Source organism: Montipora foliosa, chromosome 13 (assembly GCF_036669935.1).
Source record: "Montipora foliosa isolate CH-2021 chromosome 13, ASM3666993v2, whole genome shotgun sequence".
In the NCBI taxonomy this organism is placed as follows: Eukaryota; Metazoa; Cnidaria; class Anthozoa; order Scleractinia; family Acroporidae; genus Montipora; species Montipora foliosa.
The window spans coordinates 17,824,529-17,847,028 of NC_090881.1; the positions used below are offsets into that span (position 1 = coordinate 17,824,529).

General features: G+C 40.3%; 2 protein-coding genes and 1 non-coding gene across 3 annotated transcripts; all 3 read left to right on the top strand.

Annotated features, from left to right (window-relative positions):
• Nucleotides 1–4,413: 4,413 nt before the first annotated feature.
• On the top strand, nucleotides 4,414–4,486 carry Trnav-aac (transfer RNA valine (anticodon AAC)). The gene has a single exon. It is a non-coding gene; the product is annotated as a tRNA-Val (tRNA).
• Nucleotides 4,487–7,177: 2,691 nt separating this feature from the next.
• Nucleotides 7,178–19,506, top strand: LOC137981790 (uncharacterized). Its single transcript, XM_068828839.1, has 3 exons — nucleotides 7,178–7,293; nucleotides 16,360–16,547; nucleotides 18,362–19,506. Exons 2-3 carry the CDS (start codon nucleotides 16,370–16,372, stop codon nucleotides 19,504–19,506), a joined length of 1,323 nt encoding a protein of 440 aa, XP_068684940.1. The 5' UTR covers nucleotides 7,178–7,293; nucleotides 16,360–16,369.
• LOC137981789 (uncharacterized) lies at nucleotides 12,371–16,083 on the top strand. The gene is made up of 2 exons (XM_068828837.1): nucleotides 12,371–13,451; nucleotides 16,076–16,083. The coding sequence occupies exons 1-2, from the start codon at nucleotides 12,371–12,373 to the stop codon at nucleotides 16,081–16,083; spliced, it is 1,089 nt and encodes a 362-aa protein (XP_068684938.1).
• Nucleotides 19,507–22,500: the final 2,994 nt, after the last annotated feature.

Here is a 22,500-nt window from a genome sequence, read left to right on the forward strand (position 1 = left end):
GGTTAGACTTCCTCGGATGATGACGATCATAAATTTTAGGCCCCTATTCTCTGTGAGACCATAGTCAAAGAACTCTTCCGTGAGAACTACTGAATTTCACCTATGACGTCTGAGCTAAATCAATTCAATTAGCGGTGGATAAGACATAACAAAAGCAATTAGGTTAATTCATTTCAAAAAGATTTATTCAATGCAGTGGATAGCAGTCATAGCAATGCACCCTCCATTACTGGTTTAAAGAGGAGAAATGAAAAAAATGATCGTGCTGCACTCATAAACCCATTTTAGTACAAATTTTCGTCGTGCTGCGCAAAAATCTCTGAAAAATAAACATTTATGTGATCGTTTCTTCCTTAGCACATATTTCATCCGGTTCGTGTAAGCCGGAAGATGTTGGCAAAGTAACGTACAATGACCGGATTGGTAGAAAAGTCGTAAAAGAAAATATAGCTCATAAAAGATTGGCTAAGCTGACAATCACTCACGTTGTCCTTAAAACCTTAATTAAATTTGGTAATTTCACATAGTCGTGCCACGCGCTTCTATTACCGGTTATTAAACCTATAGATTCTGGTGGCACCCGGTGCAAGCGCTTTAGCAAGAGAGAACGGCAACAGCGTTGCCGTGAAGACACGCAATCTGTTTCCGTTCAGATAAATTTGGAAATTGTTTGACTTCTTCCAGTTTTCCTCTATTTGCTGGTTGAAAACAACTGATACATGAAGAACATATTTTATAGTGTAGCACTAACTTCGATTTTTACTATCGATCTGGCCCCAGTTGTGAATAACACTATCCATTACATAGCGCAATTGGTTTCGCTATTACCTCTCCACTGGATAGTGATTCAGGCCTGGTTGAAAGCGCCGGCATTTGTTCGTTTTAAAGCGTCTATCGGCGCTAATATATCAACCCAATGCTTAAAATGGTCGGCATATATCCGTGATGAAACAACGCTGAAAGTTTTACTATTTGCATTATTGATAAAAACTGATGCAAATAGAAAAGGAATACATAGATACAGGCTAGAACTCTCTACCAGAGGGAGCATCTCGTAAGGTCATAATGGAAGAATTTGATCTCTCTCGCAGAGTGGCTTGGTTTGCCCCTGCCTTTTATATTTCCACTACCATTTGCCATTCAAGGCGGTGAAGCATGAGCTGAGAGCCTGAAAATAAAGTAATAAAAGCTTACAGCACACACCGAGAAAACGTGGTCAATCAATCAATCTTTACTTTTATACACGAAATCGTATCATGTTATATGGAGCCCCTGACATCATATATAAGGAAGTCTTGAGAGAACGAGGCAAAAATAGATACACCCCTGGACAAGGGCAGATCGTGTTTTGACACGAACAAAATGGGGATAAATAACGCACGGTGTGCAAGGCAGTTACACATCATCCGAATTGTAACGTGACATTCTGGGAAGGAATCTTCAAAAATCGTACATCGCAATGAAGATAAATGCCGTAATCGTCTTCGCTTTCGCTCTAGCAGTGATCCTCGGGGGAATTAACGCACAAAGAGGTAGGAGAGACCTAAAGCGCACGTTTGCTAAATCTTCCACGTAGCCGCTAAGTCACTGCGCAATTCTTTGTTAACTCACCCCAATACTGAAGCTACAATAGGTTGTGGTTCTTTGTAAGCCGGATTAATTCGCCTCTCGTTTGAAAATACTTATTGAAATTTTCTCCTTAATAAGTTAAGGAAGATTTCCAAAGCGGCTACTAATCAGTGCAGCTCATATAATTATTATCGCGTTGAATAAAGCAAAAGCCTTAAATTTATTATACAAATATCAATTCAGAATATTTATTTTTGACGACGAAAAAGAAGCCTTTCAAAGTCCTATGGCACCAATTATTTCGGAAAATAGAAGCAAAATTAATATCTTCTGATTTCATCACAGGTCGCTGGATCGAGGCCAGTTCATTCATGTGTTTTGGCGCCAAAGGGAACAGTTTCGGGAGTTTTCTCTCTCCTAAAACTGGCAGGTTAGCCGCCATAAAGTTGGTTCACCTTTATGGCTACGTAACTTGTCACGTTCATAGAGCTTCGCTCTGGAGTTTCTGGGGATGTGGAGGTAAAGACCTGGTCAACATACTCATCACCTCTGCATCTAACCACATTCTTATACCAGAAGGGAACTTAGATATGAACGTTAATGGCTTGAAGTGGTTCAAGAATCCCGGATACAACTCCGAATCCCCTGAGATTGTTCTTTCAGCATTCAACCCGCACTGGGTCGTTTCAACGCAGAAGTTGCGCTTGTGGTATGGCGAGGATTTGCTGAATCGCAGCGAAGGAGATAATGGTGGCAAAGTCTGCTGTAAAGTTTATGCTCTCTATGCCTGAACGAATTTCACCCTATTTTGGAGAAGTTCAAAGTGGAAAAACGCAACTTGACGGTTTTGTAACCAGATCTAGAAAACAAAAAATAAAGTTCTTTTTTGGCACTCATTTGACTCAATTTTTTCTCTTTGTTTACAGAAGGACATAGCACAACCTTACTCCCCCCCCCCCCCAATTGATTGTAACAGGGAACAGCGTGACAAAAAAGCCTCATTAGATTCTGAAAATACTTCCCTGAACATATTTTCCCGAGTACTAATTTACCATTGGAATCGCACAAATCTTTGATCAAGTTTTGCTCAACAAATAAATGAAAGATCCCTTCAGCGCGAGGTCGTGCGATTATGAATGCTTTCATACGAATGACATGAATGACTCCTCAGTTTTTACCTTTGAAAACAGAACTTCAGATCTCAGCTGATCTCGTTTTTCCCTTGGAAAATTCGGCACTGTTTTCGATCAAGTTTTCTTTAGTAAAGTGGTGTTAAATACATCACTTCGCCCTCGTTTGTTGTTTTTCTTCCGCTTGAGGCCGCATGTAAATTCACTTCAAACACCGACAAAATCATGTTTACTATCTTCAGTGGAGGAACGAAACCTCATGCTTGTATTGGAAAACCTCTTGAGCTGATAAATAGGTGATGATGGTATCATCACCTATGTTCTTATGTCGTCAGTATTTATGCTTTAAGATCGCGCTCAAAGCGGGAAATGTGAAGTTCAGCAATGAAATGTAAGCTGTATTCAATTCGAGCATTATGCGTGACACTTACCCGTCTGCACTCGTGTAAATGGCTCCGTTCACGTTGTATATAAGCCTCGGATGTCTTTTTTTGCATGAACGGTCCTATTGCTGAAGTATCTTTTCTATATTCTACGACTTCTACTGTTGTCTAGTCTCCTTCGCAGCCGCTCGGGCCGGAGTCACGCAACGCTCCCCTTCCCCACGTGGGGGAAGGGGAGCGTTGCGTGACTCCGGCCCGAGCGGCTGCGAAGGAGACTAACTGTTGTCCAGTCTTGTTCATCCAGCTCCTATAAACATTCCCTTGTTTACGTCCTCTATTTCTGTCGTCTTCTCATCAATACAATACAATACATTATTTAACTAGGGTAACACATTAACCTTAAACAGTTTCCTAACTGATGTGGCCCTAGATCGAAGAGTGTTGAATACTGCACTGATGAGACTTGAGTCTCTTTGATGAGACTTGGTGTTTTGATGCCGCTTGGCCACTCGTTACATGATCTGCATCAGACACTTGGTCACAAAAAGGTCACAAGACATGCTTTGCTATAACTGTCCCGTGAAAAATCGAGCGCTCTGGTGACAAATCACGGGTAAGCGTTAGAAAAGGCTTATCTGTCCCGAGTCGCAAAAATAAAACTCTAATTCGGTTAACATATGATATAACATCTCTTTCAGCACAATCGCGAACTTGTTTGTCTTTTTTCAAAGAAATTACTAGGATAAATAAACGTTCAATAAGGCGTGAATGTCAACGTAATCACAGGCTCCCCAAGCTGAAAATACGTGGTGTATGCGACAGTTTGTGTATATAGAGAATTGTATGGGAACATCACCGATCGTTAAAAAAATTGTGTAAATAACTATCTCATTTGGCTGTTGCTGAAATATTTCAGCAACGGCCTTCCGGATGACTTCACTAAACGGCGTCAGAATGGCTCGAAACTCGCCAAAAGAGACAAGTTGGTCACACATTTGAGGTAGGAAAACTTTATTTCAAATGAGATAGTTATTTACACAATTTTTTTAACGATCGGTGATGTTCCCATACAATTCTCTATATACACAAACTGTCGCATACACCACGTATTTTCAGCTTGGGGAGCCTGTGACGTAATCAGCGAGAATAGGCGTTGGAGCGGCAAGGCTAATCAGCTCCTTTGTAAATTATCATCAAAAATAGAGAGAAAGATTTCGGGGAAAGATTGCATGACGATCGAAGAGGATGATCGTTTGGGCTCATACCCGGTAATGAGTTTCAATGTCAGAGATAATCTATTTTCACTTATTTTCCAGTGTGGAGTGAAAGATGTTTCCGTAGTGTAGTGGTTATCACGTCCGCCTAACACGCGGAAGGTCGCCAGTTCGAGCCTGGCCGGAAACACTTTATATTTTGTCGCTCGCTTCCATCTCTTAAGTTTTTTTTTTATTATCCAAATCTGAAAATCAAAAGCAGCAAAAACGATAATTTCACATCCAGCTAGATTTTTGTGCCCACCAATTGTTTTGACCGTTTTTTTTCTCTTTTAGCATCTCAGGTCACTTCAAAAGAAACATAAAAATTAAAGTTTAGTTCATACCCGTAATAACTGGCTATGCTTTGCGTTTACTTCTAAGGTTGTTATCGAATAACTTAAGATTAAAGGAAGAAGCAGATATAGAAGTTTTAAGATGAGGTCATCGTTTGTACTAATTAACCGTGTTGAGACAATCAATTGGCCAATTTTAAGCCAGGAGGCTCCTCAGTGTTTAACAGAAATAACTCACTGAGTTAACATTGGTGTTAAGTTTATCTGGTCAATTCGATGAACTCGAAGATTTCCTTTCTCAAGGTGGTGCAGTTTAGCTCTCCGATTTCAAGTTGTTTGTGCTGTTGCTACTTGTTTAGCGAAGTGTTCGTGCAAAAGGCGAGAAGTTATAATGCATGACGAACTTACAGAGGGTGGTTAGGGTAGGGATGGTGTAGTGGTGATGGTACTCGCCTCCCATCAATGTCGATCCTTACGTGACGTCACGGCGGCCATGTTGGTGTTCCCAATTAGTCCCCTATTATCATGCGAATGTTTTCTCTTGTTTCAGTGGAAAAACAAGGTTTTTGATCACATGGGTGAAAGCACTATATGTGGGTAAACTTTACTCTGCTCCAAGAGGTTTTTCTCCGGTTTTCCCCTCTCCTCAAACACTAACATTTCTTAATTCCAATTCGATCGGATTGAGGGCCATATTCAAAACTACTGGGGCACCAGTGAATACTTTAGCCTCGTTAAATGAAGTCGTCATTAACTAGGTTTTGCGGACGATAAAGATGTGAAATATTGGCGGCAAAATTATTCTTTTCTCCAGTACAAATCTAGAGACTACTACGTTTCCTCGGAGACACTCCTTAGCGTTAGATAGGTTTATCTAGCAGCCGAAAGGCTGAATTGCGTGACTATTTATAAGTATGAATTAAATAACTATTTAACAATTAGACCCGTGGCCCTTAAGGGCGAAGGGTCTAATTGTTTTAGTATCACCCAACTAGTCGGACAGAAAAGGCAATAATAAAGTTAGCAATTGCAAGTTAAAGAAATAATTATTTGGGAATAAAACGAAAGAAAGCGTAACGCTTTTCGCTACTCGATGACTATTAATAATAGTCCTCTAGTAGCGTGGCCAATCAAAATGAAGGATTTGCATTAGTCCACTAGTTGCGTGATACTTAACTAAATAACTATTATTATGCTATATCTAAAAATATAATACTATTGGCTTTACGTACTCATCTATTTGAAATGAATGTTCGTGTAGCGTTTTGTACGGATGACAGGGCGCTTAAACTGCTCACTGAGGCAATAGTGTGGTTCATTTAGGTCTGGTAAAAGATGGCTTAGGTTGTGACATGGCTCAGACATAATTGAATGTAAAAAAATTATTACATAGTTCGGTTTGTCTGTCCTTGAGGGTCTCTAGATTACACAAAGAAAGCCTTTCATGATAAGAAATGTCATTTGGAGAGATGATTGACAAAGCTCGCCTCTGTACACGCTCTCGTCAGGGCCACCCAACGAGAATATTGTTCAAAACCACTTAAAAATACAGTTGTTAAACGTATTTTCGTATTTAAACGGTAGATATAGGCATATATTTATCCCCTAAAAATTATTCATCTGTTCGGATCTTCTAGCTGAAAGTCTAGTGATCTGAAAATTATAGGGATCAAAACTTATCTTTTTGAAAATTTCAGGCAGAAAAAAGGCTCCCGAAAATTCTAGGTGACCTTTTTAGGGTAAAAATCTGTTTAAAATGGACAATTATACCATTTTCTAGATGTTCGAAAATCCTAGGACAGGCAGGCAAGCAAGAAATTTTACAACAAATGTTCCGAAAATTCTAGATCTCAAATCGTCTTCCGAACAGACAATTTCCGAAAATTGACGTTGGGTGCCCCTGTCTCGTGAGTTCACTGCTAGTTCCTCACTTTAATAGATAGGCTGGCAAAGCATGATGGAATACATGCGCGCAATACTCCAACACAGACCTAATGCAAGTAGAATAAAAACTAACGATATCATTAATAGGGACCCGTACGCGCTTCAGCAGAATGAGAAAATACATGCGCTTATTAGCCTTTCTTATGACTTTATGAAAATGACAATTAACATTAACAATTATCATCGGCGCTTTTGCCACCCAGGGATTTATCAGTTTTTGATGACTCATAACTGGCTTGTTATCAAAGCTAAAATGCTTGAGATTGGAGATTTAACTAAGTTTAACAAATTCTTTTACGTTTTGAAGTTTTTAAATAGCATAATGCCTCGTATGTTAATGAACAAAATGCAAACAGTGACGTCAGAAGAGATTCCTTTATCAAGCCCTTTGGGATCACGTCTTTTGGGATACAGGACGCATATAATTTGTCACTCAAATGATTCTATGTTAAAAAGTGTTAATTTTTGTCGCAAACGAAGCATATAGGGTAATTTGCAGAGAATGATTGAGTCTTATGTCAAAAAAATTTAAATTAAGCTCCACCGAGGTGTACAATTTAAACAATGTCAATCAAAGAATCATCCTAATAACAAGGAAGCGAAAAACAGCGGAAACAGATTTTGTTTTTTATTCATCGCACCTGCCGCCGCGGCCGGAATAAACTTCTTGGACGATTAAGAAATCTTTGTCTGGTTAGTACACACAACAGAACTTGAGGTGAGTGCTTTGTAATCAGGTCAAACTATGGTAAATTCACGAGTCTAAATTATGGGAGTGGTTTACTCAAAGGAAGAAAGCCGCTGATGAATCACGCTGAAATGCGAACGAGTTCGTGTTTACAGTCTTACAATTACAACCAGGCCTAACTATAGCTGGATTTCTTAGTTTTTCCTCTGAGAATAATTATTAAATCGAGACGGTATTATTGTGCAACAATTCAGGTTGAGAACGGCTTGGAACAAGTTACTCGAGAAATAACAAGGGAAAAGGCAAAAATATTTAAATTTTTTCCTGTTCTCGGAAAACGGAATATTTCTTTTGTTGTTCATGATTTTCTCAATTCCCGAGAAACCAGCATACTCTAAACTAAAATGTCCGCTATTCCGAGCATTTTATAACTCAACTCCGCCCTCGCTTATGCATTCACCGTCCCTGTAAAATCCATGGTACGTATCACAGCCATACCGGGCGGGTTACACTTCAGGCATACGGAACTGCTAAGATCAGGATGAAATTTGCTGTGCCTACACTCTGAGTTCATTTTACTTCAGCTATCCGGCAAGCCAGTTCTAAAAAGAGGGAATACGCTCGATTAACCGTGGAGGTTTATTTTCTTTCGACTTCATGACAAGCTGGTGGTAGTGGACTTACACGCAAGTCGACCCCTTACTGAGTCGATTGAGCGCGCGAAAGATCGAGCGACCGCGGACTACACCAAAAACCCAAGCGGGCTTTGAGAAAGTCTAGTAGGAGCCTGTCGTTTGAAACGGCAAATTTGCAAATGCGCAGAGTGTCAAATTAAATAGAACAGCTCTAAGTTTTAAAGGCGCTGTTACACTGTGAAATGTTTCGTGCAACTTGTCCCTCCACAATGTCGCCAAAACATTGCGAGACAAGTTGCACGAAACATTTACAATGTAACAGCGCCTTAAGGCATAATTATTAATTCATGATACGGCAGTCCTTCATTTACATTTTATCACTTCCTTTCTGTGAAAAAAAAAAAAAGTTGTACACCCTTCTTGTTTCTGATATCCCATTGTTACAGTCTCAATTCGCTAAGTCCAGCAACCAGCAAAGTATGCTATCATCAATACCAATATGATTAATTAATATATTCCTGGAGTATGTAGTAGTTTCATACAATAACAAAACTTGATATTTTCTGTAAACTTTCCTTGGTAAGGTTGCCGCTTATTATGTTATGTCAGTTATGTTACACGAAATGTTAAATAACTTTTTCTGAAGTCACTCAAAACTGTGGTTGCCAAGGACGACTTGATTGGTTACGACGGCTAATGTTTCGTTGGAGAAGAAAGCGCAAGTTATTTGAGAAATAACACAATAATGATTTTCTAATCGGTTAGCCTATAGAAAGCGGCATTGAATGTTGAAAGTACAGTGTACTTCAGATTCGCTACCTCTCAAATTTTAAACCTCATATGCCACGTTTGACGATATGTAAATTTTTCAAAGTATAGACTCTTCGTCACCAGAAATTGTTTTTAGATTTTGATGGCTAATATTTCGCTGATTACAGAAAACGAAAAGGCCTGATCTTCTGGAGATGATATATTCTTTACACTTTTGACGCCAATTTGTTTATAGCAAGATATCTCTTACGAGAAAATAATAAACAAAATTTTGAAAATGATGTCACCAAATTCTTCTCATCCCATGGGTGCCTGAATACTCAAGGACTTTGTTTTTCATGAGAAAACTCGTCCCTGCTCGAGTTCCATACTGGGATGACTACTTGATTTCGAATCACCGTGTCTACATGATGCTTACTTTATTTCATATCGTGTTTGCATGAAGCCAAGCTTGACGTTGATTAAATACATGTAATTTTGGATTGACGAAAATCATTCTTACAATACCCGTTTCAGTCCACCCAGAGGTCAAGTTCACACCAAAACAAGTGATTGTTCCTCGTTTACATGATAATGTTGCGGGATTTCGTACCGGAATAAAATTCTCGCTTCGTTACAGAAACCGGGGTGAACTCACGCCGGTATGACTCGTTCCGCTATGACATCATGTAAACGAATGCAGAGCCACAAGAGGGAAACGGAGTGAACTGGGTCCGGGACTTAAGTCGCCTCGGTATCATGTAAACACACCATAAGTTATGTTGGAGCACGTGCTGCCGGAAACCGTTTCATTTACATGTGCACAGACACTAACCAAGATGTTTAAGGATAACGTAGTCACACCTTGAGGAATTCCAACTTTATGACTCGATGATGTTTATTCTGTTTCGATGCTTGCCAATAATGACTGTGTCGCATGACGATGCAGCAAAGATTGTGATGACGGTTTGTGAATTGTGCTAAACCTAGACTCAATAGGCTATTTTACGAAATATCAAATATTCAGCTTGATAGTGAGGCAGTGAGGACAAAAACAATGGAAACACGTTGGAATGAATGTGAAAAATATTTACACATCATTTACTTTCCTTTGTCTTCGTCCTCTAAACCTCTCTTTCAAGCTGAATTTTAATATATCGAAAAAGGCCTATTAAAACACTTCCAAGCACAACCTCGTTCCCGCGGCTTCTCTCCACCGAGGTGGAGGCGGGCGCGGGCGGGACCCCGCCCTGCCCCAGAGATAGGGAAAATCCCTGCGAATGAGGTTGTTCCAAGCGTCCCTTTATTCACCTACTTCCACTGAGCCGATAATGGAAATGGTAACCAACAAAATTTCAGGTACTATTTTGGCTTCCGCAACACAGCGAACATAATGATTAGGCCGTCCTCTTCTTTTTTTTGTTAGCGACAAATGCGTGTTTTTTTGTTCCTCTGCGTGTCACTTAATAAAGAGAGAGCATCATGATTACTGCAATCATGAGGTTAGTGGTAGATTCATTTAAAACTGTCGCCCAGAAGAGCCATTAAAGGGCCCGAATGCTCGCTGTGGACTCTGTCTGTTGGCTTTAGATACACTTCACCACAGGACGACTTGAAATGGAGGAAGGAGCAAGGGTGGCACAGTCGGTTAGTGAGCGGCCTTGGTGCAATTGGTCCCTTGTTCGATCCCTGGATCTCACATCCTTGTGTCAACTTCTTTCCTTTCAGTGTAGCCTAAGTAGCTTTAAATACCGTTAAAACGGAGCACTGATGGAAAAGAGGGGGGTAAAATGAGCGCACCGTCGGCTTCCTGGGAGAACTGGGTGAATACTCTCAGGAGAGTAAAGGAACTACCGACGTTAAATAAGGTGTAAAATAGAAAATACAAATAAAAATATTGCATGCGCATCGGCAGTGTTCTTCTTTTGGCAAAGACGTATTTGTCAGGATTATCACAAAAGGGAGCAATGTACACTTTTTTTTTAAAGGATCTTTTCATAAGAACGTTCGTTCTGGGATTAACCAAAATTTTAAGAACGTATCCAAGCTGAGAGTCAGTGAAGAGCGTCTCTATTTTGCTCATTTGTTTATTGTTTTTTGTGAGTATTACTGATAAAAAAAGGTAAAAGAAATGTAAAACTGTAGTCTAATAGGGAAATTCACTCAAATATTTAGGCACAGTTTTCTCAAGTTCATTAACAATGTGGTTTTTTTCTTGCAACAACTCAGTTTCTAGTCGAACTAAGAATACAACCTACAACGTCAAGAACATGTTAAGAACGTTTTTAGGCTCAAATGGCTAAAAAGGAAGAGCTTTCTGCCTCAACCCCAAAATTAGACGTTCTTATAAAAAAGATCGGCTGTTATGCCAAACACGATCGTGACGGCGTTTTCCTCAGTGGTTAGAGCAGTGAGATCTTTGCACGATCCATGATTTTGCAATTATTGCAATCCCTCGTGCGGCTACTCTGTTGCAGACCAATTAGAGGCGTTGCGGTCATCCGGCCCAATCTGATTGGCCATAATTTTGCGGGACCTTATTCTAAAATTAGATGATACAGTAAACTGATGGGCCAAGGCCAATTGAGGGAGATATCACTTTGGAGATCTCTCGTACCCCAGCCCATTTCTCGAAAATCGCGAATTCTTTCGGATGCCACAATTCCATCTCTATCTAAAATATGAAGTCGGCCTTTAAGCCATGGAAACTGATTCACAATCATTTTGCTTTGTCATTGTTTCCTTACAAAAAGGAGTTCAAAAACCTTTTTGTTTTTTTTTTGAACAAGTCGATCGCAGGTCATTTTACAAATGGCTTTTCCGGCCCTAAAATTTTTTCGGGACTTTTGCCTAACCCAGTTCCCGAATCACCGTTAACCTTGCCTTAATATTATTTCTCGAATTAACACAACTGCTGGAAAATCTTACGAAGATAAGAGTTGTAGAAGCGTAAAACAGAGGTCGGAAAATTGGAAGAATCGGGACAAATCTGACTGTAAAACAAACTGCTCTATTTTTACTATTTGCCAATTTTATCTACACTCCTCGCAGTAAATCAAATGATGTTTCATATTATTATTAAATTTTATTACCGTGACTGTAATTATTTTATTTCTTTCGTTTTTTAAAGAAAATCACGTTTCATGTTCTTTTTTATTTATTCAAAAATCATCATTCTTTCATTAACAAAATAAAACTTGATAAACGGTGTAAATGGTCCAGGACAAATGACTACTAATCCCTCAGCAGCAATGTCAACATAACAGCCGTCTTTCATCCGCATTCGAGTCAATTCTACTGTAAGCGTTAACTATGGGCAGTCGCCATATTCGCCAGATGCCATGGTCAGTCATGCATGTGGTAAACTTTTTCAGTCTTTTGTCTACGTGACCACTAATTTTCCTGCTAACATTGAGCGGAGGGACTGCTGAAATGCAAAGTCATTGCCAGGCTTTTGTCAAGTGTGCCCTTGAGCACAAAAGCGAAGATATCATTGCCAGGCTTTTGTCAAGTGTGCCCTTGTGCACAAAAGCGAAGATATCGTTGACGTCAACTGTTGTCATTAATGTGCCAACCACAGCCTTATTGGCTGTCGAAACAAAGGGTCTCTTGTTTCTGTGGTTGGCACATTTGAATAGCAAAAGCAATGTTTGTAAACAGATGTCTTTTCTATTGGTCACAGCTTGTTCACGTCATAGTAATACTTATAATAATAATAATAAATGGAGTGGAACGAGAAGAAGTGTTCTACAGCTCATGTAAGGAGAGGTTCATTGGACAGCAGCTTGGGAGGCACTGCCATCGGAGAAAGGCAGGTCATAGAAAATCTGAAGAAGGGAGAAACTTACAAGTTTTTGGGAGTTTTAGAAAATTCTAAGCAAGAGGACAGCTCTGTTCTGTGGGGAGCTTCAAAGGTTTGCTTGCAGAGACTGTCAATTATATGGTCGAGCCCCCTATCGGACTTCCACAAAGTCTTAGCATCTAATCAATACGCACTACCAGTTGTCACCTACCCTATGTGGACACTAACATGGCCGCTCGCAGATCTACAACAACTCGATCGCGAAGCTCGCAAGATCATCAAAGAGAATGGAGGCTACCATCCACTCGGTTCAACCGAGTTGCTATACCTACCAAGGAAGTGTGGAGGCCGGGGACTGAAGTCATTTGAGAGCCTGTATAAGCAGACCAAAGTTAAGACCACAATGAAGCTGTACGCAAACGAAGATCGAACGATGAGTTTAGTGCGCGAGTTTGAAGAGAAGTGCGAACGAGCAGGAAGAAGATCACTCGTAAAGGATGCCAAGAAATTTGCTTTGGAAATGGACATTACTCTGGACCTTGCATACCCAGATCCCAAAGCGTTGCAAACTGACTCAGGTGAGGAATCACATGTTAAAGGAGTAGGGAGAACATTACGAGCGAGAGAAGAAGAGAGAAGCATGAGGGAAGTAAGAGAGCAGAGGTGGCAAGGAAAGCTGTTCGGAGAAAGATGGGATGATAACAAAGTTATTGACTGCTTCACTTGGCTTAGTAAGTGGAAGTCTGCACCTGTGCATACTGTTGCTGGAATCTATGAGTTATACCAGCAATTACTCCCCACTAAGCTGTACCACCAGAGCAAGACGAAGACGCTGACCACCTCGGATACCACGTGTCGTATGTGTGGAAAAGGGCCTGAATCTATGGCCCACGTGATTAGCGGATGTGGTGCCTTGGCACAGACAAAGTACATGCAGAGACACAATGCAGCCTTGAAAATCCTTTTCTTCGAGTTCCTGAAAGACTTAGATCTTATCCAGTGTATCCCCCCTTGGTACTCTCCAGTCTCACCTAAACCCGAGTACAAGAATGACCGAGCGTGCGCGTACTGGGATGTCCCAGTATTTGCTGAAAATACGGAAGTCAGGGCTAACAGAATTGATGCGAGAATTGTGGACAGAAAGGAGAAGAAGGTGATCCTTATTGAGATGAGCTGCCCTTGGGTTTCCAACAGAGAACAGAAGGAACAGGAGAAAACTGACAAGTATGCGCCGTTGAGATGGGAGATGCGCCAACAGTTCCCCGGCCACACTATCACACAGTTTAATGTGATAGTTGATGTACTAGGAGGCTACTCTATGGAGACGGCGGAGAAAGTTAGGAAGTTTTTAGGTTTGGATAGAGGGAACCAGGTTTTGTTTAATATGCGAAAGGCAGTTTTATCGTACACCCTAAACATAGCAAGGTCATTCAAGGTTTCGACGAGTTATTAAGGAATATATACTCTTGTTCCTTTCTCAAATGTTGGTTCGTCATTTATTACCAATTGGTTTGTAAATAGGTTTAACAGTAGGGATTGTTACACAACAGTGCCTTTTCCTACTTATATTTGTAAGCATACTTACGTACTACATACTGCATAATAATAATACATTTTGGGTATTATCACTATTTGCACATGACGCTTTAAAATACAAAGCGATAGATTTAAAATTAAAAGGTTCAAAAATAGAGAAAAGTAAATAGAAGTTGAAAGCCATTGTAAAATGGTAGGTTTTTAAGCAATTCTTAAAAGTTTCAACAGAGTTACTCCTTCGTAAGAGAGAGAGAATGTTCCGTAACTTTCTAAGATACATTTAAAGTTATTATAAGCCAGGTAGTATCAAACTATGTCCAGTTAGCTTTTTGTTTTGTTTTATAATTTTCGAAGAGCTCAATCCATTGAACCGAGCTACTTAACAGTTCGTCCTTTCGTATCCCGGTTATTTGTGCAGTAAACTGAACCACCACCTCTCCGAACAGAAGTGCAATAGCTTACTCTGCAGTCTCGGTACCGTCGTACCTATGTTTTTCGGCACGGCACGGTAAATTTTTCGTGACTATACGGGACAAACGGAAGGCATGGCACGGGTACCCGTGTCGGAAATTATCGGGGTGCGGAGAATATGATACTTGAAAAGTCCTAGCACCTTCTGATTCTCTTTTATCCTTTGGACAAATTAAATTCAAAGACCCATAGAGCGGTTTTCGAATGAGCGTCGTAAAACCAAAACCAAAGTAATTACTTTGGCCAATCAAAAAAGACGGAGACAATCCAGTACACCAATCAAAACTCGAAGTAATTAAACGTAGCCGACACAAAGGGTGGGAAAATGTGCACGCGCGAGCCACGATTGATTTTGGTTTCACTTCTGATTGGTTGAAAAGGTGGGGCGAGAACTTTGAACCAATCACTCAGTGAAGTAATCATAAACCAAAGTAATTATCTAATTACTTTCGACACTCAATTGAAGACCACTCTATCTACTTTAAATTTGTCTATACTAGAACGTATGGCGATGTTTCGTTTGAGTAATTCTAACATGTAATTGGGACACACCCCATTCAAACGTTTGTAAACTAATGCGCACTTATTAATCTTTGCTTCATGAAAACGAGGTAGCCAATTAAGTTCTCTAAAAAGATCTGTACTATTTTCTCTAGTATCAGCATCGAGAATAACGCGTGCGGTACGCTTCTGTAGTCTGAAGACCTTATTCAAATTATCAACAGATGTGGAAACCCACTCACTAGAGCCATATATCATAGTTTGCTTTATCATGGCATTGTAATAAATAATTCGTTGATCTAAAGGTAAATAACGCCTGATTTTTTTCAAAACAGCAATACGCTGTGTTAGCTTCTTACATAGGTTATCAATATGCTCATTAAAACTAAGCTAAGTGTCAATAATTACATCAAACAGTTTTTGAGACTGGACTTGTTCGAGTTCGACTGAGTTGACATGTACAGTGAGTGAAGTGCTGCCCATCTTCTGATGTAGACGTTTGCCAGCTACTAACATAGTTTTAGTTTTGGACTCGTTAAGTACCATTTTTGTTGTCTGTGGTCCATTGTGCAGCTTTACCAACAACAGCTTGAAGAACTTGATTAAAGGCTCCAGGTGCTGATCTATAATCAACTTTAGCACTGATTGTAGTATCATCCGCATATATGTCTGCTGCTGAATCAATATGAGAAACAATATTGGCCCCAGGATACTCCCTTGGGGCACTCCAAGGTTTACATCAATGAGAGTTGGCTGACACCCATCAATGTTTACATATTGCGTGGATCATTCAGATAACTTTCAAAGAAATAAACAAACAAACAAATCCTTCTTCTATTGCTAGCCATGGGGGTTTGGAATGTTTTCCGCCGTCATTTTATCGCATCGGCCCTGATTTGCAGACTTACACTGATCGCAAAGACTATGCATGGTTCTATGGCTTACAATGGATCTTTAAGTTATCAGCCCGCAAGATGCAACACGTACAGGCTATTTGGCCTCGATGTGGGCCTCTTTAAGCCACATAATAATTAGCAAATGTTTTCGCAAGTGAAGTGTTTGAAACGGTTTTTGGAAACTGAAGTTTCTGATTAAGTCGTTTAATCGTCTTTTACAGGCATTTAACCTTGTCAATATTAAACAATGGATTTGTTTGTTTTTCTCCATCTCAAAAGGTCACCATTCACGTCATTATTTGAAAGTACAAGTTAAATTGCGAAATCAGTTCCTCTGAACGCATCCTGTATCAGAGAAAAGGCAAACATTTGCCATGGTCACGTATCCATATAACATAAATTTTAAACCAATCAAAATCTGTTACCTTGTTCTTATGAAGACCAAATAACATAATAAACAAATACCGATGAATTGTAATCAGCTAAATTACTTTTCACAACGCAGGTACCACAAAATGATGACGTGTGAAGCTCACTGCGGAATAACATCATCATTCCGAGCTTGTTGCCAGTCAGGGTCATGTTATCAACAGTTTGATGCCATTCCAAGCCAAACCTTGTGTATCGGCCGTAGTCTTGCCAATGGGAATAACCGGCATATGATGGCTGCAGCTCAGACAGGAAGTCCTTATCGTGAGTAGATTAAGTCAAATTCATTTCACCTTCCAATGATGGCTAATACATCAGTAAGAAAATTCCACGTTTTGCAGTATGGCGAAAAAAATATCGAAACGGCCGTATAACGCGCGGATTAATAAAAAAGTTTCTCCCTTTTCGCGCCATTTTAATAATCACTTTGTCTTATCTACGACTGATTATTGGTTTCACGTTGGCTCCAACGCGTACGGTATCTCATTTGGATTTGTTATAAGAGCCAGCACATACAAATGCACTCGTTTTAGGGAGCTAACATACCGTATATGATAATATGAGTTATCATTACAAATGGCAGGAAAATGTTTGGTTTGCAATTTCCTAAATGGTCATGACTTAATTACGGTGTTTGAAGGTATTTGTTTAATCGTTAAATGCATTAGACCTTGAAGGCATTCAATTTAAATCGGGCGTTGATTGAATTGAAAGGACATTAAATGACAAACATTTGCACAAATTTCGAATGGAATGTTTAAATAAAGGCATTTATTTACAATTTAAATGCATTAAAGCTTGAAGGCATTTATAAACAAGCCATGATTCATTGTTAAGGACATCCAAAAGTTGATTGACAAACATTATGAATGGGTAGCAATATCAGACACCACTCAATAATGGACACCATTATGCGTGCACTTCCTGAAGAGCAAATTACTCTTGTAAATCACTGAAATGCATCAGAAAGCATGCAAGGTCCTCGCAGTTATCACGCAAATGGTGCAAAGGTCGACGAGAACGCGGGAAAGCGATCAAATGATCATGTCTCCATCGGTTTTCAACTAACTGTCGAAGATTATTAGATTAACTAGTTCGGGCCGAGTCGAGAGAAGTCCGATTGATTCGGGGTTATTTATCGTGATAACTGGAGGGTAATCGCTAATCGGGCTTCAAAAACGACAGGACTGCAAAGTTTCATACCTTGGCTTAACGTCTTCCTTTAAAAAATACGGGGGTTTACCTCGGTGTAGAAACCTGTGAAACTTTTTCTTTGTTTTGTTAGCTCGTGATAGGTTTGGTTATTGTTTGATGTTTTTTTGCTCTTTTGTTTTCCTTTGTGTTACGTCATCTGTGAGTTTCACATGTTTTTACACCGAGGATGAGCCAAATACGGAGGGACTTATGGTTTTGGAAATCCTCCCGAATAGTTTGGCCTTGCAGAAACCAATATCCTAGACAGAAATGTTGGGACAATGAAGTCAATAAAGCACGAGCGGTTTCATGGGCATAACCTTCTCCTCCACTCCCTCCCTCCCTCCCTAAGTACAATGTTGATTAGAATCAGGGCAACATTCTTGGCTGAGCATTGTTTAAGGTGGTGGGGTGGGGGGCTCTTGGCCCTTGACACCTTGGCCTCTATGAGGAGAATCATTATAAAATATAAGCTACACCTTAAAATGAAACGATTTTTGCTGTTATTGTTGAAACTGTCCCAATAAATTTCGGCCAGGATTGCAGCTTCCATTAGGGTCCACAGTGGGAAACTTGGAAGCGAAGCGAGAGCGCCTAGTTGAAAAAAAGTCGCAACGCCCCATTTCCTTCTCTTTTTACCTGTTCGCCAGTTTATTATAGTCCCCTTCAATTGCAAGCCCTGATCCTTGGCTATCCAATAAATGCCCTCACCCCGGAAGTCGACCCCCCCAAGAACAGGAAAACGCACGCATGAGCAATTTATTGTTGGTTCGGGTTAGTCTCCGATTGGCTGAGAATGCGGCACATCACAATGCGTTCGATTCTCATTTAAACCAACCTTCAAGCACCAAAGAATTGGTTCTGTTTGTTTCTTGTTTTCTCAGTTTCCGCGCATTCGACTGTTACAAGAATGGCCAGCTACAGCTCGTCAAATGAGTGTTTCCTGAGACCTTTCCTAACCAGAGAGGAATACCTATGGTGCAGCAACTTGGGCGCATGGTCAAACTGTACCACCTCAAAGAATGTCATATCCCCAGTCGCTTACCAACACGGTACTTCCGTCCGAAATTTCACAGGGATATCAACGCAAAGTCGACCTAATTCTACTGGTTACCCTTCTTTTTGTAACAGTGGCTTCGATGGCTACTTATGCGGCCAACCAGCGTGTGTTCCAAGGTCCCACGCCCCAAAGACGTCTTCATCGTCAGAAATTCAAGACAAAATGACCACCAACAATCCAAGTCACCTTTCAAAGAGCACAGTTTACAAGAAAAGGGCAAGTGAATGCAATCTCGGGAAAAAGAAATTTGCAAGTGCTTCACATTCCCGTGAATGTATTTATCATCAGCCTCGTAGACATATGGAAACAAACACAGCTAAGGATACAACCAAAGAAATTCATATTTCTACAGTCGTTCATAAGGGGTCTGCATCTAAAACTATGAGAAGAATTAGTGAGCAGTACCTATGTGGAGATAAGAGTTTTGACGAAATGCCACCCGTTTGCAGCTTGACTGTTCGCCAAGAAGCAAAAGGCAACAAAAAGAGATCCACTCTTCTTTACAATACAACAAATAAGGGCTACCAACACGCCGATGTAAACAAATCTTTTTCTTACGCCGGAAAGCGCAAATCCTGTGCCAAACTAGAAAACGACATTTATCTGAAAAACAAACGACCAAGGATTGATCGTATTGTTCCAGAGACTAACGCAGTGAATACAACCATCGAGTTAACTGATGCATGGAGAAAGTACCTTGATGGTTCTCTTTCAATTAGCAGTTACAGAACCGGAAATAAAACAACCAATGGTGCTCAGCAAATGAGAAAGTGTCACAAAGATGGTAAAATGGACACGACTGCAGTGACTTCACGCCCTTTTGGAAAGGAGGGCCTGATCCGCAACAATGGCGGCAAATCTATGGAACTTGCCAATAAGCTTCCCAAGGCAGCCAAACCAATCCCACGACAACTCGTGAAAAATGGTGGCAAAAGGTTACTAAGTGGTGGTTATTGCTTTAGATTATGATACTCTGCCAAAAGTTGTGGATGTGCTACCCTCGAATGTAGCTACTTTTATATCAGGATCGTTCAGTTCAATCAAAGAATGAGTTCCTCATCAAGTTTGTTATAAATTTTAACTCTTCGACTCCCGTGATCTAAAAGTTCATTCTCCTATCTACTTCCATTGATGTCTTCGTTGGCTAGTCACGAGCAGATGAGAACTTGCTGTTTTATCAGGATCATACTTAAGCGGATAATAATGTTCATTAATGAAAAAACTAGAACAGCCTGGAAAAATCTAGGATTGAATGGAACCCTGAAACATAGAGAATATTAGATAAATCAATAAAACTAGTACTGGGCTTTAACCTGAAACTTAGCGACGTTTCGCCTAGAACCACTAGGCTTCTTCATGTAGGATCGTTGGTGCAGACCGAGATGCATGATGGGACACCACGCAAAGCAGTGTCCCAAGAGTGAGACAAACACGAAAACCTCAGGACCACCCCCTCCTGTTTAAGGGTAGGAGGGGGCCTCGACCCTCTACCAGATCACCTCCTTCACTCCCCGCTCGCAACCATCGCCCCTCCTGATGTTAAGAGTCTAGACCAAGGAGGCGCTATGGTTCGAGCGGGAGTCAGGTTAAAGTCCACCCGTACTATTTTTATTTATCTATTTAGTCAAACTGGATGTCTAATACTTCACCGGTTTTATTATAGAGGATATTACATACATTGCTTCATGTAACACTAACAAACTTCATCCCTTGCAGTATGTTAAATTTTCAAAAAAACAATGTCCACATTGCTATATAATAATTGACCGTGCCGTTTCTTTAGTTTCTGTTTCGACTGCGAAAACCTCCGACATCCGTATCCGCAATGAGCAAGCCACTAACCGCTACATTTCCAAACGACACAAACTATGCAACGCGCCTTTCATATTCAGTACTGATTAAAGTGATTTGTTATATTCCTTGCTTCAACATCAATTGCCTTCTGTGATTACAGGGTGGGCAGCTGTAGAGTTAGTTCTTATTAACGGAGCGGCGAGGTCTGTATGGGAAGATCTTGACCGAGGTAGCCAGTACAGACCGAACGCAGTGAGGTCTGTACCAGCGACCGAGGGAAGATGTCCATACAGACCGACCTAGCTCGGTTAATAAGGTGTTTATTATATGGCCAACAAGAACAATTTAATTCGTTTAAGGGAACTGGTTTGTACTAACTGCCATTTTGCTTGGCGAACGGTGATTGAGTGGCGATGAGCGCAACTTAATTCTGTCAAAGTTTGATTTTCATCCTCTCTTTGTCATAATGCTGTTGGCACTTCAATAACTAAATATTGGTCGCCGAAAGCAAATACTCAATATTTTTGCATTTTAGTTTGCATCTTTTCACCGCAACACTTTACCGGTCTAGATGCGCCGCCGATCTAGATGGGAAAATCTAGACCAGCAGGGCAATATCGATTTTAGCCAATCAAAATCGTGAATTTTGTAGTTCCAAGTCCTCGTCCGAGACAGAGCCATATACTAATTTCATATTATTAACCGATATCATCGAGGCAAAAAAAAAAGATAGGTGAGGTTGCAATAATTGTTTTAGTATAATTTCAAAGTTTGCAGTTTCTTTAATAATCATGATATTATTTTCTTCGTCTGTAACCTCAAGTGCAAACCAATGAGAGTAGAGAAGTTTCAATAATACTGGTAAGTTAATTATGGCATCGGTGATCTTGTCACGTGTGAATTATCATGTTTTCGCGCAGAAGGCTGACCTGGGGCCGGTTGCTTGAGGCCCTGATTAGCGCTAACCGTTGGTTCAAGGGACTAGGTCACGTATTTAGGTAATTTTGTTTAATTTTGTTATTTATGAGCTCGTAACGTTTAAATTGGCAGACGCCAAGAGTCTTTCATTATGACCAAAACTCACGGCCTCGTAACAACTGCGACTGACTTTCCAACTGTGTCCACAAATGACATTTTGATATAGACTGATATAAATTTGAAAAAGGTGGCCGGACGTTTTTAAATTTACCCAAATTCAATCCATTTAACACTCTCCAGTTTTGTCCAGTCCATGCCCCTTCTGGGCCTCCCCTGTGTTTTGTTAGCGTTCTTCTACAGTTTTGAACCAGTTATTTTGATATTTTAGCCAATTCTATGACCATTCGATCTTGTGCTGAAATTGCCTAAAATTGCGTGACCTAGCCACCTTTTAGAGGTATCAAAACCTATAAGTTTCAAGGTAGCGCTAATCATGCTTCGAGGCAACCCAGGCCTGGGGGACGTTTCTCGAAAGTCCGAAACTCTACGGGTCATTTTCGGGTTGTGTCACAAACTCCCTTTGTGTCTCAAGAATGAAAAGATGTAAGTCGTGCAACTCTACCGGACATGTTTCTTTTCGTTGGCTTGACAAACATGTTTCAAAGATCGGCTTTCCAAAACAAGCGATTGGCAGTTTCGGGCCCGAAAAAAGGCCTGACATAATATTATTTCAACAATCACAAGACTGTTCGCCCATCAGGCCAACAGGACACATCACTTCCGACTTTTGTTGTCATTTTCGTCACGCATACGCTACATTTAATTGAATTGTAGTACATATAACACGATACAATAAACGAGAGCCCCACTTTTAGGCTTCGCTAAATCTATATATTAATCTGATTATCTGAAAGTGAAACGAGGATCATGGCAAAAGAAAGGGAATTAAATTGGTATTGCATCACAAATTTTTCAAAACATTCAATATTGTCCTTTCGGAATAAATATAGCCTACTATCGACGTTGGAACTGAGAAAATTCGATACGTACCTGCCGGATTTTGTCAATCCTTCGGTGACTGGGAATTGAAAACAAGCCGCGGTATCCGGTCATTTCGTTCCATGGTCAGATCGTTCCAAGTCAGATCGTTGCAATCAATAGTCAGATCGTTCCACACAATAGTCAGTTCGTTCCCCAAAAAAATCAGTTCGTCCCACACATGCTATATCTCTTTTCTAAATGTGTAAATGT